At 40.5% G+C, this 14,637-nt stretch overlaps 2 protein-coding genes across 2 annotated transcripts; both read left to right on the top strand.

The window, feature by feature from the left end:
- The first annotated feature begins 2,460 nt into the window (after window positions 1-2,460).
- rsph1 (radial spoke head component 1) lies at window positions 2,461-7,516 on the top strand. The gene is made up of 7 exons (XM_030755667.1): window positions 2,461-2,634; window positions 2,760-2,873; window positions 2,983-3,088; window positions 3,250-3,340; window positions 3,638-3,773; window positions 4,928-4,999; window positions 7,299-7,516. The coding sequence occupies exons 1-7, from the start codon at window positions 2,587-2,589 to the stop codon at window positions 7,431-7,433; spliced, it is 702 nt and encodes a 233-aa protein (XP_030611527.1). The 5' UTR covers window positions 2,461-2,586; the 3' UTR covers window positions 7,434-7,516.
- Window positions 7,517-8,401: 885 nt separating this feature from the next.
- On the top strand, window positions 8,402-14,056 carry adprm (ADP-ribose/CDP-alcohol diphosphatase, manganese-dependent). The gene is made up of 3 exons (XM_030755106.1): window positions 8,402-9,133; window positions 10,695-10,817; window positions 12,776-14,056. Exons 1-3 carry the CDS (start codon window positions 8,560-8,562, stop codon window positions 13,087-13,089), a joined length of 1,011 nt encoding a protein of 336 aa, XP_030610966.1. The 5' UTR covers window positions 8,402-8,559; the 3' UTR covers window positions 13,090-14,056.
- Window positions 14,057-14,637: the final 581 nt, after the last annotated feature.

Genomic DNA, 14,637 nt, shown 5'->3' with positions numbered 1-14,637 from the left:
ATAATGTGATGACATAACAAATACTAAAAAGTGTGTTTTATGTCACGTCCTGATGTAGACACTTGCATTCATATTTTATAAATCAGATGCTGAATTCATTTTGTATGTCATGGCAAGGATTTTTATCTCCATAAAACCATATTTAGATGGAACAGGCTTATTGTTTTGAAACGTACCATTAAGGGTGCATGGTGACACTTGTGATAGCCTTGACAGGCTTATAAATAAAGGCAAAGCTGATGAAGCCCTCAATAGAAATTCCTCCAGGATCGTCCTGGGACGGCTTTAGAGATTACAGTGGACTAATGCTCATGGTTGAGATTTGGAGACCTCTTTTTCCTCCCACCATCCTATCCCAAAGCATCATCTCTGAGGGACACTTGAGGACAGATGAACAAAGAAGTCACTCTGGTACAAAAAGAGGTTGCCTTAATTTAGAAATGTTCTTGTTGAACCTTGACAGTGACACAAAGAATGTAAAAATGATTAAGAACCATTAAAAAAAATCTCATGGAAAATATGCCCATTCGGTTCCTTTCTGGGTGAGGTCAGAGGACATCCAGTATATCAGTGTCATGACTCAGGGCTGGAGTCAGAGCCTAACGTAGCATCAGGATGTAAAGAAACAGTTTTGGTGCAGCTTAAAAAACTGCAGCAAAATGCCTCAAACTGGATCTGTTATAAATCAGTGTGCTCATCTTTGGTGATGCAAACACAAATTACATATGATTATTTAACATTATTTAGACATTATTAAAAAAGGAGCAAGCATGACCTCATTAAAAGTCCCTCATAATGATTTTGGCAAAATGTTTCTAGATGCAGGCAGACGGCACCAAATCTTCCAAGGAAACAGGTCATCAAAATAAGTGGATAATAGGGTCAACAGAGGTCATCAAACTGTCACTTATTTTAAAAACCGCCGTCAGTGTCATGAGAGGGAGATTAGAAGGATATAAATTGACAAGTAAGGTGCTAAATCTCGAACAAGCAGCCAATGAACCCATGCATTATCTGCCTCTTAGGGACAGTCCTCAAAGGGTCGACGATGGCGTGCAGATTATCACCTCGGCCACAAACTGCCTTTCATTTGTCTTTATTATAACATGAATACCTGCTTCAGAAAGTTTGAACAGCACCTCCTCTTGAGTCCCAGAAGGAACAGCTGAATGCAACAGATGGCAAAATCTCAGGGCTTATGAGTTAATGTCAAAACAAGTTCAAGTTGTCTAAATAAAGGAGAGGTCACTCAGTCTGTTATGCTGGTGGACACGCTGAGCTAACACTGAAGTGGGCTTATAAGGAATGTTGTTTTCCCTGTCAGTGAAAGGTAAACCACAGCACCTTCTACCATCACCGCTGAGAACCCACACGTTCTTTATTATTCTCTTAAAGACCTCAGATTTATACCCATCAGGTGGAACAAAATGCACCTGCAGTTTTATTGCAGCATCCTCTTTCTAATGTAAGTAGATTTAGAGGAAAGCTCGTTTCTTTTATTTTGTTACACTGAGATTCATTAATTGCACTACTTTTATTAATGATGAATGTACAGGTGCAGATGTCTGTGAGTTTATGTATTACAGACAGGTTTGCAAAGGGGTGTGTTAAAATTGTTGGGATGCAAACAACTTGCACTCTATTTCATGTTTGTTCTCCTGTAATAATGATGACAGCTATAATGAGCAGAGGCATTAACACACTGACATACTGTCTGTGAAGCAGCTTTTATGTTGCAGTAGTATAACATTCATTTTTAATATTATACAAAGCCAAAATTCCTGCTATGGATGCTCCTTGATGAGCAGCCACAGTCAAATGTGCTTATTATTATTATTTTGTTATCATGTTATTCTTTATATCTTCATTATATCTCTGTATATAATCAGATGACAAAAAAACAGCTGTTCATAAACACCAAACAAATGAATAATAAATAGATTTCTTCTTCTTTGCAGGTTATATAAGACAAAGTCCTCAATTACAGGCGTCACTGTTTGATGAACACTTATTTACAGACATGCATGACAACACATTCCAGTGACCCCAAAGTGCCACACGCAAAGTCGCCGTTCGGTTTGAGACAATCTGTAATACACAATATCATTTGTAAGGATTTGCGTGTAGGAGGAGTTCGGGAGCAGACATAAACATACGATCATTATAGTAAGATGTGTAAAATATTACTGTGCAAAAGTCTGGAGTCCCCCCTCGTTTCTTTATATTTAGCTGGAAAATGGGGAATCGGAGCAGAAATGGAAACATAGTAAATCAGTCAGAAACCAGGTTTACGTCACTCTAATGAGCTTGAACGTCCGTCTTTGGTGTGACCACCTTTATTCCTCATCACTGCCTGAACTCCGGTAACTTCCTTAAGCAGACTTCGGGAATAGTTCAGCCTTCCTGAAGCGCAGTCCTTTTTTTCCGCTTCCAGGCGCGCGCACCTGATTCTTGAGCTCGCGTGTCTGGCGGTTGTCACGGCAACCGTAAACTAGGACGCTAATAGTTTGTTCAGCATCCTTCGCGTTTTCGACGCTTCCTTTCAAACTAAAAGTCCAGCGCAGTCTTCTAGAAAGCAGCAGAACCATGTCGGACATCGGATCTGATGAGTTTGAGGAACAAAGCAAACTCGGGGTGAGAGAATATAATTATCGCGTTAGCCGTGTTTGCTGAACTGAAGCTAACGGCAGCATTAGTCAGTTTGTGTTTACGGCCTTGGAGAGTTTCCAGACTATTCCTCTTTTGTTTGACCCGAGCAGGAATATGAAGGGGGCAGAAACGAAGCTGGGGAAAGACACGGATTCGGGAAAGCTGTTCTTCCCAACGGAGACATTTATCAGGGAGAATATCAGAACGGGAAAAGGCACGGACAGGTAGGAAGTTAGAGCTGGAAACTCCCAGTCCAAAACAGAGAACACACTGATCAGGTATGGTATCATATATGACTAATGTATATTTAAATATAACTGCTTTCTCCATTAGGGGACATATCGCTTCAAGAATGGGGCGAGATATGTGGGGAACTACCACCAAAATATGAAACATGGTCAGGGCATCTTCTACTATCCAGATGGGTCCAAATATGAAGGTATAACAAATCTGCTTTACATGAGCTTGTTGCCAACTTCTGCCAACCAAGATGTATTTTTGCACTCCTTTTTGAACCCAGTGGATCACCACGGACCTGCTGAAGTCCTGATGCTGGGTTCAGAAACCAAAACTCTTACCTTTGCCTCTCCTGACTGTCAGGGTCGTGGGTTGAGGACCTGAGACAAGGTCACGGTGTCTACACCTACCCCAACAAAGACACCTATGATGGAGAGTGGCTGCGTCATTTGAGGTATATAACAAGCTTTGCAAGCCCAGAGGTGACCTTTACTTATAGCATTATTATTGTTATTATTAGATTTATATTAGCTTTTATAGATTTAGTTTAGATTATGTATTTTGCTTCAGCAGCATTAATATTGTAGAAAGCAGGACTTTATTACATGTTGAAATGTAGTCCCAGAAATACCATATGTAAGCCACATCTTTAAAGTCTATTCAGTATGCTTTAACAATCAAGCTGCAAATTCACTTCTAACGAGGTACAAGATGTGATCAAGCTGCTGGAATCCTTGCTGTTGACTTCCAGGCACGGACAGGGCGTTTACCACTACCACCAAACACGCTCAAAGTACAAGGGCACATGGGTGAACGGCAAGATGGAGTCAGCGGGAGAGTACCTCTATACTAACCACAGATACACGGGCAACTTTGTCAACAGCTATGTAAGTTTCATAAGATTTTCAATAAATGGTCAGGGATTAATCAGATTATTGAACATGTTTTAATGTGCGTGGTATGAAAAGTGACAATGGCCACAATGATTATTGTTATTTTGATCAATATTGCGATCATGATTGTCATGATTATTCATTGGTTTTAGTGACAAAACTGTCATGTCGGCAGAAGTTTCCACATCATCTGAAAATAAAGACATGAATAATAAAAAGTAGACCAAACACAGAATGAAGTCAACAAGGCGGTGCTTTCACCTTTACGTTATGCTACATTCCTGTTATGCACGCGTCAGGCAGTGATTTAGAGAGAGCTTGATTTGCTTTTGCATTTTCAATATTGCTGATATTGATTAGAATCAGTTACTTGTGAGAAGCCAGAAGTGAGATTGAAATGAACATTTAATTAAGTGTGCAGCCTTACATTGCTGCCAGAGAAGTACAGGGTTTAATCGAGGTGAAAAATGAAGCCCGCAGTTCCTCTAACGGCCACTTAAGGCTTAAAATGTGTTAAAATGCCAACTAAACAGCATAACAAACATGTTTACATCCCTGTATAAAAAAATTTATTTATTAATAGTTTTGACCTTCATAAAAACTGTGAGGTAGGTGATTATATATATATATATATATATATATATATATATATAGTAGAAATTGCTTAAGTGGGATTCAAATGGCCATTGGAATTTTGTCCGACTTATGTATAAGAGATTTATGTATTGTGATTTGGTGCTATATAAATTAAGTTCAATTTAATTTAATATGATAGATTATTTTAACCTGTTTACAATAAGGAACATTGCTAAAATTAAATCTAATACAATGAGACATATAGGAATAATCAAAAGTTCAGAAAGGTCATAAACAATTATTTTAAAGAAAAAACAAAGGGTAATGATAAAATTACTAGCCAAATTTTCCATTTTAAAACTCAATTTTCTATTTTTAACCCCAAAGAAATAATTTGCTCATTTAGCTCCATTCTTGGCTTGTATACGCCCTGCTGCTGTTCCAAAATCCCATCGTTACATTGGTGTTATACTCAATAGAAACAATTGTCAGTTCCCATATCATTGTGAGCGGTGCCATTGTTACACAAAGAAGTATTTCTGTTCCTCATTATCTTCAGTTTCATTTTGTAGCCGGTTGGGCCGGGGAAGTACGTGTTTGACAGCGGCTGCGAGCAACACGGAGAGTACCAGAAAGAAGAGAAGGTAATCCACCATCCACATGATTGACTCCATACAGCTAAATGAACTATACATACAGTGCTGTGAAGAAGTATTTTCCCCCTTCCTGATTTATGTTTTTTTGTAATTTGTCACACTTACATTAGACAAAGATGACCCGAGGTAAATACAGTTTATTCAATGATGACTTCATTTATCAAGGGAAAACATCTATTGAAACCTACCTGGTCCTATTAAAAAAGTAATCTGACTGAGATGCTTTGTCATGACCTTAAACAGGCCGTTCATGCTCTAACCCTCCAGTGTGGCTGAATAAAAACAATTCTGCAGAAATAGAGACGGACAAAATTCCTCCAGAGATGTGAAAGACTCCAGTTTTCACAAATGCTTACCTGCAGTCGTTGCTGTCAAGGGTGGCACAACCCATTATTAGGTTTAGGGGCATTTACTTTTTCACGTGGGGCCAGGCATGTTTGCAAACCTTTTTTAATGATAACTTAGATTTATATAGCACCTTACAAGAAACCCAAGGATGCTGTACAAAGAGTGTAAATAAACCAAAAAATGTAAGTAAATAAATAAACTAGTGATTAAAGGCCTTTTTTAACTACTCAGGTTGTCTTTGTCTAACATTAAAATTTGTGTGATCTGAAACTTTTAAGTGTGACAAATATGCAAAAACATAAATCAAGAAGGGGCAAATCCTCCCTCTCAGCACTGTTTATGTTTTGGTGCCATCATGACACAAACACTGAGAAAAACTGAGAATTTGCTTTTCTGTCGGTGGCAGCAGGTAATGTGGACAGTCTGAACTTCGTGAGAATGAATGTATAATGACACAGACACAGAGCACCGACACACAGCATAACTGCGCCAACGTTAAAACCTCCAGCCGGTTGACGCCGAGCATCACCGTGAAAATGAAAAAGCTCCAAAGTTTCTCTACCGGAGCTCCAGGGAGGGTTCTCTCAATTTAGGGGCCTCAAGAGGAGAGGACGTGCTGCCACTGCTTCTGTGCACATCTTATCGGTGTCACAGATTACTCACAGCATCATGAATTCTCATATTGGAAGCTCTTCATTTTAAAACAAAGAACCAATTAGTTTTGTTCTCTTGAACTCCTCACTGGTTACAGTTACTAATGTATCACTATATAACCTTCCCAAACCATTTTCTCATATTAAGGCAATAATTAATAACAGACCAGCAGTGAGCCAGTAAGCAGACCTCAAAGACCTGCTGTTCTCGTACATATTAAAACCACCTTGTCTCAATCTGCTGTTGTCACATCACTCCCTGCAATTTAAAACTCACACTTCTTAATGTCCGATCATTAGAAAATGAGACTTATTAACATCATTCCTAGCAGAAAACTTCTTACTGAAACTTGGGCTGATAATACTGGTGACACAGAGCTGATGGAAACATCACCCAGGTTTGAATACTGCACTCGTTCAAACAGGAGGGGTGGTGGGATCGCTGTGATTTAAGTTATAAAACCATCTTTAATTTTAAATCTCTGTCATTTAACAAGTATCCAAGTTTACTAAATATTTCAGTTTAGTAATTAATTCTATGTATTGCTCTACACCATGTATCATCCCCTAAACTCAGACATGGTTTCCTGGAAGAAATTGGTGAATTTCTTTCCACAATCACAACAAATTTGACCGTATTATTACTCCAGGTGATTTCAGTTTTTACACTGACAACAGCAACAATTCATCAGTTTATTAGAATGTTTTTAAGCAGCATGTGACTGGACCTACCCATATTAAAGGTCACACACTTGATCTAATTTTTTTCAAAATGATGTCAGATGTAGCCATCTCTGATCATTATTGCATATTTTCAGAAGTATTTTGTCCATGTGTCAAAACAAATACCAGCTCAGGATGCAGCAGCCAGAGTCCTTACACGTAGCCCATTACTGAAGTCACTTCATGGCTCCCAGTTTAATTAATTCCCTTTAAAATCCTTCTGTTAGTTCATAAAGTGCACAGTGGTTTTACCCCCCAGTACATCTCTGACTTGCTCAGCATGTATAACACAGGCAGACCTCTCAGGTCATCAGGTGCAGATCTTTTAACTTACTCCAGTGAGCATTTGACTTAAAGTGCATGATGGTCTTGAGCAGCTGTTTGATGCAGTTTGTTTGAAGATGTTTTCACACACAGCTCACTCCACAGATATTCATGCTGCTATTTATGGAAACATCTAAACAGAAATGTGTCTGCATAACTGAAGTGCATGCCAAAGTGTGTTGGAACTATCTGTATCAGAGCATTTTATATCTTTAGGATTTATCATATCCTCTCTCCAGTCTTTGCAGGACAGAGCTGAGGGTGAGTGGGATGAGCTGGCCTCTGCCGCTGCCCTCAAGTGGATGCCCAAGTGTGTCACCGGCCTGACATCGGGAACTCCTGGGAGAGAGACTTCAGGGGAACTTCAGCAGTGATGTGCAAGCTCACAGACAGGATTATGGGACTGCTGTCTCACAACAGAACCCCACCCACCTGAGAAATATTTGCCGAGCCACCAATGAGATTTTTGAATTTGAAATTTTGAAAATTTTATTAAAATCTGTTAAAAATATTGAGTGGAGGGTTACATTTTATATATAATGGTTATCTATTAGGGATGCACAGTTAATCAAATTTTAATCTTTATCACAATTTTTGCTTCCCACATTGAAATGAACGTGATTGATTGCGTGCTTCGTCAGTTAAAAAGTAAATCAGGCCCCCCTAAATCAGCGCCTGACCGTATGCATGGGCCAGTCACAGCTGTTCCCTGGACCCTTATGTTTCCTGGACTAGACCGGATGAGGATAGACTCCAGATGAGCAACATTATGTTAAAAGACAGACCTACAACAAATTTACATTTTTTGGCATGTTCAGAGCTCGTCCCTCAAAGCGGATCATCATCTGCTGTTTGGAAATACTTTACAAATTACTTTATTTTGAAGTTTTTGATTTATGAATGTAAACGGAGCAGATTTTAAACATGCTGTGAATTCAAACAATATATTCTTTAATATATATAGAGCTCTTTGTTTGTTGCAAAAGTAGCACAGGTGAATCAACAGTTCTCTATATTCACCACAGAATTAATACTGTTGTCTTTAAATGTCTCTAAGTGATGTTATTCTGTATTGTCCATGAAACACTAAAACTGCATCTTTGCAGTTCATATCCATACATACGCACACACAAGAAAGATCATATACAATGAAGCAAAAAAGAAAAAAAAAAAACAAGAATGACTCACCTGTGTACTAAAATATATAATTTATGTCTGATTTAAAAAAAAAAAAAAAGTTGTTACATTTTGACTGCCGGTGCGCAGTGATTAGTCAGTTTCGCTCGCAGCATTATTTTGAAGGATAGCGGAAGTTGTTTTATTGTGATCAGGTTCGGTTCTGCCCTCTGCTCCGCTGTCATTCTGAGCAACGAGGAAATTCCGGCTGGCTGTCATCATGAGGGTGTAGAGCAAAACTGTATCGAGTTAGCGTCTTCGTCTTCCTCGGTATATATAAGATATAAGGCATGCGGGCAAGCTAATCCGGAGACAACACCGAGGATGGACGACTGCCGTCAGCAAACGCCGCTGTTTACATTCGGTGTGATCGCTGACATTCAGTACGCAGATATGGACGACGGTTACAATTACAGCCTAACGCGCAGGCGATACTACCGGAGCAGTCTCCAGCTGCTGCGAAATGCTCGGAAAAGTTGGTCAGAATCAGCTGTCAAGCCAGCATTTATTCTGCAGCTGGGAGATGTTATCGACGGCTTCAACAAGCCCAGGGACGCATCGGAGCGGGCACTGGACACCGTGCTGAGAGAGTTCAGTTCCTGCCCCGCGGAGGTCCATCATGTGTGGGGAAACCACGAGTTTTATAACTTCAGCAGGAGCGCGCTGCTGCGTTCAAAGCTCAACAGCGCGGCCCACGCAGACAGGAGCCCGAACGCAGCACCGGGCGGCTCGGACATATATGCCTACCGTTTCAGCCCCTTCCCCGGGTTTACGTTCGTCGTCCTGGATGCCTATGATGTGAGCCTGCTGGGCAGAGAGAAGTCCTGTGAGCAGTACATCAATGCTATGAACCTGATAAAGCTGTATAACAAAAACGAAGACCTCAACTGTCCTCCAGGTATGCTTTGTTGATAATTACAATTTTATTCTACCTATAACCCATAACAATATAAACCTAACACAAAAAGTAAGGAAATGTGTTTATCTTTTTCGTAACAATGCTTCTTGGTAATAAATCTTATAAAAAATCTCGGAAAACCTGTTATTTCCTCCTGAATGGTCCCATATCTGTAAGAAAAATGTGGGTCACGCCAAGAAAAACTTGCCAAATATTCTCTGCTAATGCCAAACAGCTTCTTCTGCTACTGTCTTGTTTTGAGCTTCTGGTATCCCAGGTGCTGACAATCAGGTGCCTTGTCCCCGATTAGCAGCACCTGTGAGCATGGACCCTGCTACACCAGTTGTTGGCGGTAATGCACCATTTCTTTGTTTGCCAACCACCATTAAAATCAAGAAGAAGAAGAGCTGTTACTTCACAGTGATGGGAATTCCGTCTCTTTTCAGAGAGCCGGCTCTTTAGGCTCGGCTCCCAAAGAAGAGCCGGCTCTTTAGGCTCGGCTCCCAAAGAAGAGCCGGCTCTTTCGGCTCCCAAAGAAGAGCCGGCTCTTTAGGCTCGGCTCCCAAAGAAGAGCCGGCTCTTTAGGCTCGGCTCCCAAAGAAGAGCCGGCTCTTTCGGCTCCCAAAGAAGAGCCGGCTCTTTAGGCTCGGCTCCCAAAGAAGAGCCGGCTCTTTCGGCTCCCAAGTGGCTCCTCAGATTTTAATTTTAAAAAAGTGTAAAATGAATTACTAATGTAAAAACGCACATTAGGTCTATATCAAACGTTTCTTTATATATTCAACATATAATAGAGTGCTCCAAATACAAATTCTAAAACAAAAGATTGGAACTCAGAAAATCCAAGGGCCTTTGAGGAGTTGATCATGTTTCTACTACCCGATATGACCTGCCCTGTTTTGTTCTTCTAATTGCACCGATGGATGAATAATTCATATATGCCTGTGCAGGTTGCCTGCTTGATATATTTTAAATTTGCATGGCTATGGCTATGGCATTAATCCTTTAACGCCAGGCGATCGCTGCTGAAGCGCCAGTTTCCTGCCCTTACTAGCCACAAACAGCTGATTAAGATGTAGCGTATCACTGCCGAGTCGGCTGATCAAAGGAACTTTGCTTGCACATATTAAAACCACCTTTTTCTGCTTGCACAATATTAAAAAAATATATAACCAAAACAAATTTTCTGCTTGTACAATATAACCAAAACAGGAAGCCAACACTTCCTGAAAACACTCCCATGTTGGCTTTCAAAGTAAAGCTCCAGCCTGGATTAAGCCTCGTTAGGTTCCACCCGGCATTAGACAGAGAAGATCTCAGCTACTTCTGTGACTTCTCAGACTTGTCAGATGTGGAGTAGAGAAATATAAAACCATAGACGGTTGTGTACAGGATGTGTGATATTCTTTATCACACACTGTCAGAGAGGAGGTTGTACCCACCATTACAGTCTGGGAATTTACCCCAGTTATTGACCAAACTATGTAGTTTGTGGCTTTACACTGCAGCAGCTTCACAGACTTAAGTCTAACTAGCTAAGTCGGTTATGCTTTTTCTGTTTCAGCCTTCGGCAGCCCCACGAGCAGGTTCACGATGTTCAATGGTGGGTTCAGTAAGGACCAGCTGGACTGGTTAGACTCTGTTCTGTCGTCAGCTGATGAGAAACAAGAAAGAGTCACTATTGTCAGTAAGTAGAACTGGTATGTACATTCACTGGACACTTTATTAGGTACATCTTTAGTAAGTCCACTAGGTTGGACCTCCTTTTGCCTTCAGAAATGCCTTTATTGCTCGTGGCATAGGTGCTGGAAACATTCCTCAGAGATTTCAGTCCAAATTGACGTGATAGCATCAGCTGCATGTCTGTAACATGAATCTCCTGTTCCTCCACATTTCAAAGTTCTGCTGGATTAAGATCTGATTACTGCGGAGGCTATCTGAGTTCAGTAAACTCACTGTAATGTTCAAGAAACTAGTTTGAGATTATTTGAGCTTTGTGATATGGCACGTTATCTTGCTGGAAGCAGCTATCAGAAGATTGGTACACTGGTCATAAAGGGATGGACATGATCAGCAACAATACTCAGGTAGACTGTGGTGTTTAAACAGTGCTCAGCTGGTACTGAGGGGCCCAAAGTGTGTTAAGGAAATATCCCCCACACCTTTACACAGCACCACCAGGTTGGGCCAAAGCAGCATGGATCCATGCTGCTCTGACCTTACCACCTGAATGTCACAGCAGAAATCGACTCGTCAGACGATGCAACATTTTTCCAGTCTTCTGTTGTCCAATGTTGGTGAGGCCATGCAAACTGTAGCCTCAGGTTCCTCTTTATAGCACATAGGAGCGGTACCCAGTGTGGTCTTCTGCTGCTGTAGCTGATTTGCTTCGTTTGGCGTGTTGTGCGTTCAGAGATGCTCTTCTGCACATCTTGGTTGTAACAAATTGCGGTTTGAGTTGTTATTGCCTTCATATCACAATGAAGCAGTCTGGCCATTCTTCTCAGACCTCTAGCATCAACAGTGGTGGGTGTAACCTTTACAAAGGTCTTCCGATTATCTGGACAGTGTGTGGATAGAAAGGAAAAAACCATCAAACAAGCCTTTTTCCTCCCGCGCACTGATGCTGCAGTCAGTTTATCTCAGTTTGTGTGCAGGGAGGAGGAAGATGGCAGCAGTCTACAGCTTTTGAGGAGTGGAGAGATGGACACTACTTTTATTTGTGGTGCATGAAAGGACAGTATCACAATGGTAAAGTGTAAACTGCACTCAGGACAGAAACAACAGCGTTATACTGCTAACACAACAGCAGTTCTTTGCAAGCATCTGCACAGACAACATGCTGACATAAGAACCCAAAGTGAGCGTGTGCCGACCCCAGCCCAGCAACCAGAGCTCGATCTTCAACAAGTAACAGAAGCAGTGATGAGTAGTGAGGCTCTGTAGCATCGTAGCCTCCATGTCTACCTGCACCTTCAGTCTCTCTGGGGTGGTTTTCAGCTTTGTCGGTTTTGTGTTCAAACCTAAACGGTGCATTTCAGAACATGTTACCGAGTACTGCAAAAGTAATGTAACCAGTAGTGTAACAAGTGACCTTGTCTAGAAAGTAATTAAGTAATATAATGCATTACATTAAAAAACAAAACCAAAAACAACAACCAGCCTGTCACCATGCCATGTCAGTCACTAAAATCACCTTTCTTCCACGTTCTGCCGCTCGGTTTGAACCTCACAGGTCATCTTGACCATGTCTACATGCCTAAATGCATTGAGTTGCTGCCATGTGATTGGCTGATTGTGTTAACAAGCAGATGAACAGGTGTACCTAACAAAGATGTCCGGTGAGTGTACGTCATGTAAATCATATAATTTGCTCTTTCAGTCAAAGTGGTGGGCCAAACAGTTAGACTGGACAGATTCACGACCAGAACGCTGCACAATTTTGTATCTTAAATTCACTTAAATTCATTTCAGGTTAAAGGAACACATTTTAAAAACTGTAGGTCTGAAATGCTGAACTTTACCCACCTTTTTATTAAATAGCTGTGAATCACAGTTATAACATTAGCTTCTGCTCAGGTAGTGCAGGGTCTTATTCACCCATTTATATCCCACTGCTTCAGCATGTCTCCTCCTCCCATCCAGGTCACGTGCCCGTCCACCCGGACTGCACAGATAACGTTTGCCTCGCGTGGAACTTTGATGAGCTCCTGGCCGTCATACGCTCCCACAGCAGCGTGGTGTGTTACATGGCGGGACACGCCCATGACGGTGGATACTGCCGAGACGAAGATACAGGAGTGCATCACCTGACAGTCGATGGGGTGATTGAGACTCCACCGGACAGCAACGCATTCGCCACAGTGTCTGTCTACAGGGACAGGATGGTGCTGAAAGGCTGTGGGAGTATCAGAGATCGAGTGTTTCTGTTTCCAGGCAGCCAAAATGACTCTAATTAAAGAGTCACAGATTGATCACTCCTATCTTGAAAAAGAACGAATGTTAGAACAGCGTTTACTTCCTGTCCATACTGACCAATCAGGTTTCAGTCTTGTGAGTCCAGTGGAAATAATAGAGGACAAAATCCAATCTAAGCCACATCTGCTAAACGAAATGTTTCTCCTCGGGCACCAAATTGTCATCAAAGTCAGACAAATGTAAAATCCTGTGGGGGGATTTTTCAAGAGGAACACAGGTGAGAGTAAAATGAAATCTGAAGTTTGGAACTTACTGTCACAGAACTAGAGCTGTGGATTTTGTCCCCACTTTCACTTGGACAGAGATTATTTAACAGTCACAATGACCAGCAGGAGTAATTGAACATTCATCACATAGTATATTTTTTTAATTTGTCCTTCAATGATAGCTGAAGCTGTGATGTGATGCTGTGACATACTTCAGGCTGGAAACTTGGAGGATGTTTCTCTGAAGAAGACGGGGAATATTATGAGTTATTGCTGCTCTCCACTCTGAGCTTTTTAAGTTTGTTTCAGACAGAAAAACACAAATTAGAACTATTTAAGGGATTCTCATATTAAAGCAGTGGAGTAGTTTACAAATACATTACCTCAGATGTTTTGCACTTCTGTATTGAACTTACCTTTTTAAATTTATGACAAAATGTGAATATCACAGCAATTGTATTTCAGTCTGGTTAAATGACAGCACATGCCTATTTATATGCAAATATTAAAATTATCACTTTTTTTGCATATTGCAGAATGCTGATATCATAAGCAAAATGTACTTGAAAGTGTTTAATTGATGCTGTAAATAAATAAAATAAAAATGTGTCTATGCCCAGTAGATACATGTTAGTTTCTTTCATTGTGTGATGTGTTCAGGTTAGTGGGAAATAACATAAGATGCACCAATGTATGTATGTATATATTTTTATACATTCTATTTTTTGTATATTTTACACATTGTTTATTTTCTGTATATCTCTTGATCATATTGATTATACTAGATTATAATATTTTTATAATAATTTAGAGAGTTTGATTTTTTGTTACATGGCACTGAACAGGAGTGGCCCTCCAATCTCATTGTACATCCTGTATAATGACAATAAAGGCATTCTATTCTATTCTATTCTAAAGGCTATGTAAATATGAAGATGCGATAGGTTGCTATATGTGGTATTCTCATATGCACTGATGCTGTATATAAGAATACCATATATGGCAACCATTATATTAGTATTTAACATCTCTTTCTGCAAAAAGTCTGAAGAGGCTGATGGTGGAACCACGGCGCCACCTATGGGAGAATTAAAAACAAAACTTCCATAGAGAGGTCAAATAAACTATTTTATTGTAAAGCAAAGTTTTTAAGTAGTTTTTGATTTGGCTTCTGGTTCTACATATGCAGTTTTTATGTCCTGTGACCACTGACATTAAACTTTATTTATGGGGGACAGTCGTTAGCGCTGCCACGTCACAGCAGGAACCACAGGGACCCTTCTGTGTGGAGTTTGCCTGAGTTTGTGCGGCCTCTCTCTGACA

The sequence above is a fragment of the Archocentrus centrarchus genome, chromosome 19, assembly GCF_007364275.1.
Source record: "Archocentrus centrarchus isolate MPI-CPG fArcCen1 chromosome 19, fArcCen1, whole genome shotgun sequence".
In the NCBI taxonomy this organism is placed as follows: Eukaryota; Metazoa; Chordata; class Actinopteri; order Cichliformes; family Cichlidae; genus Archocentrus; species Archocentrus centrarchus.
The sequence above is the reverse complement of the archived record's forward strand: the minus strand, read 5'-3'. Positions and strand labels throughout refer to the sequence as shown.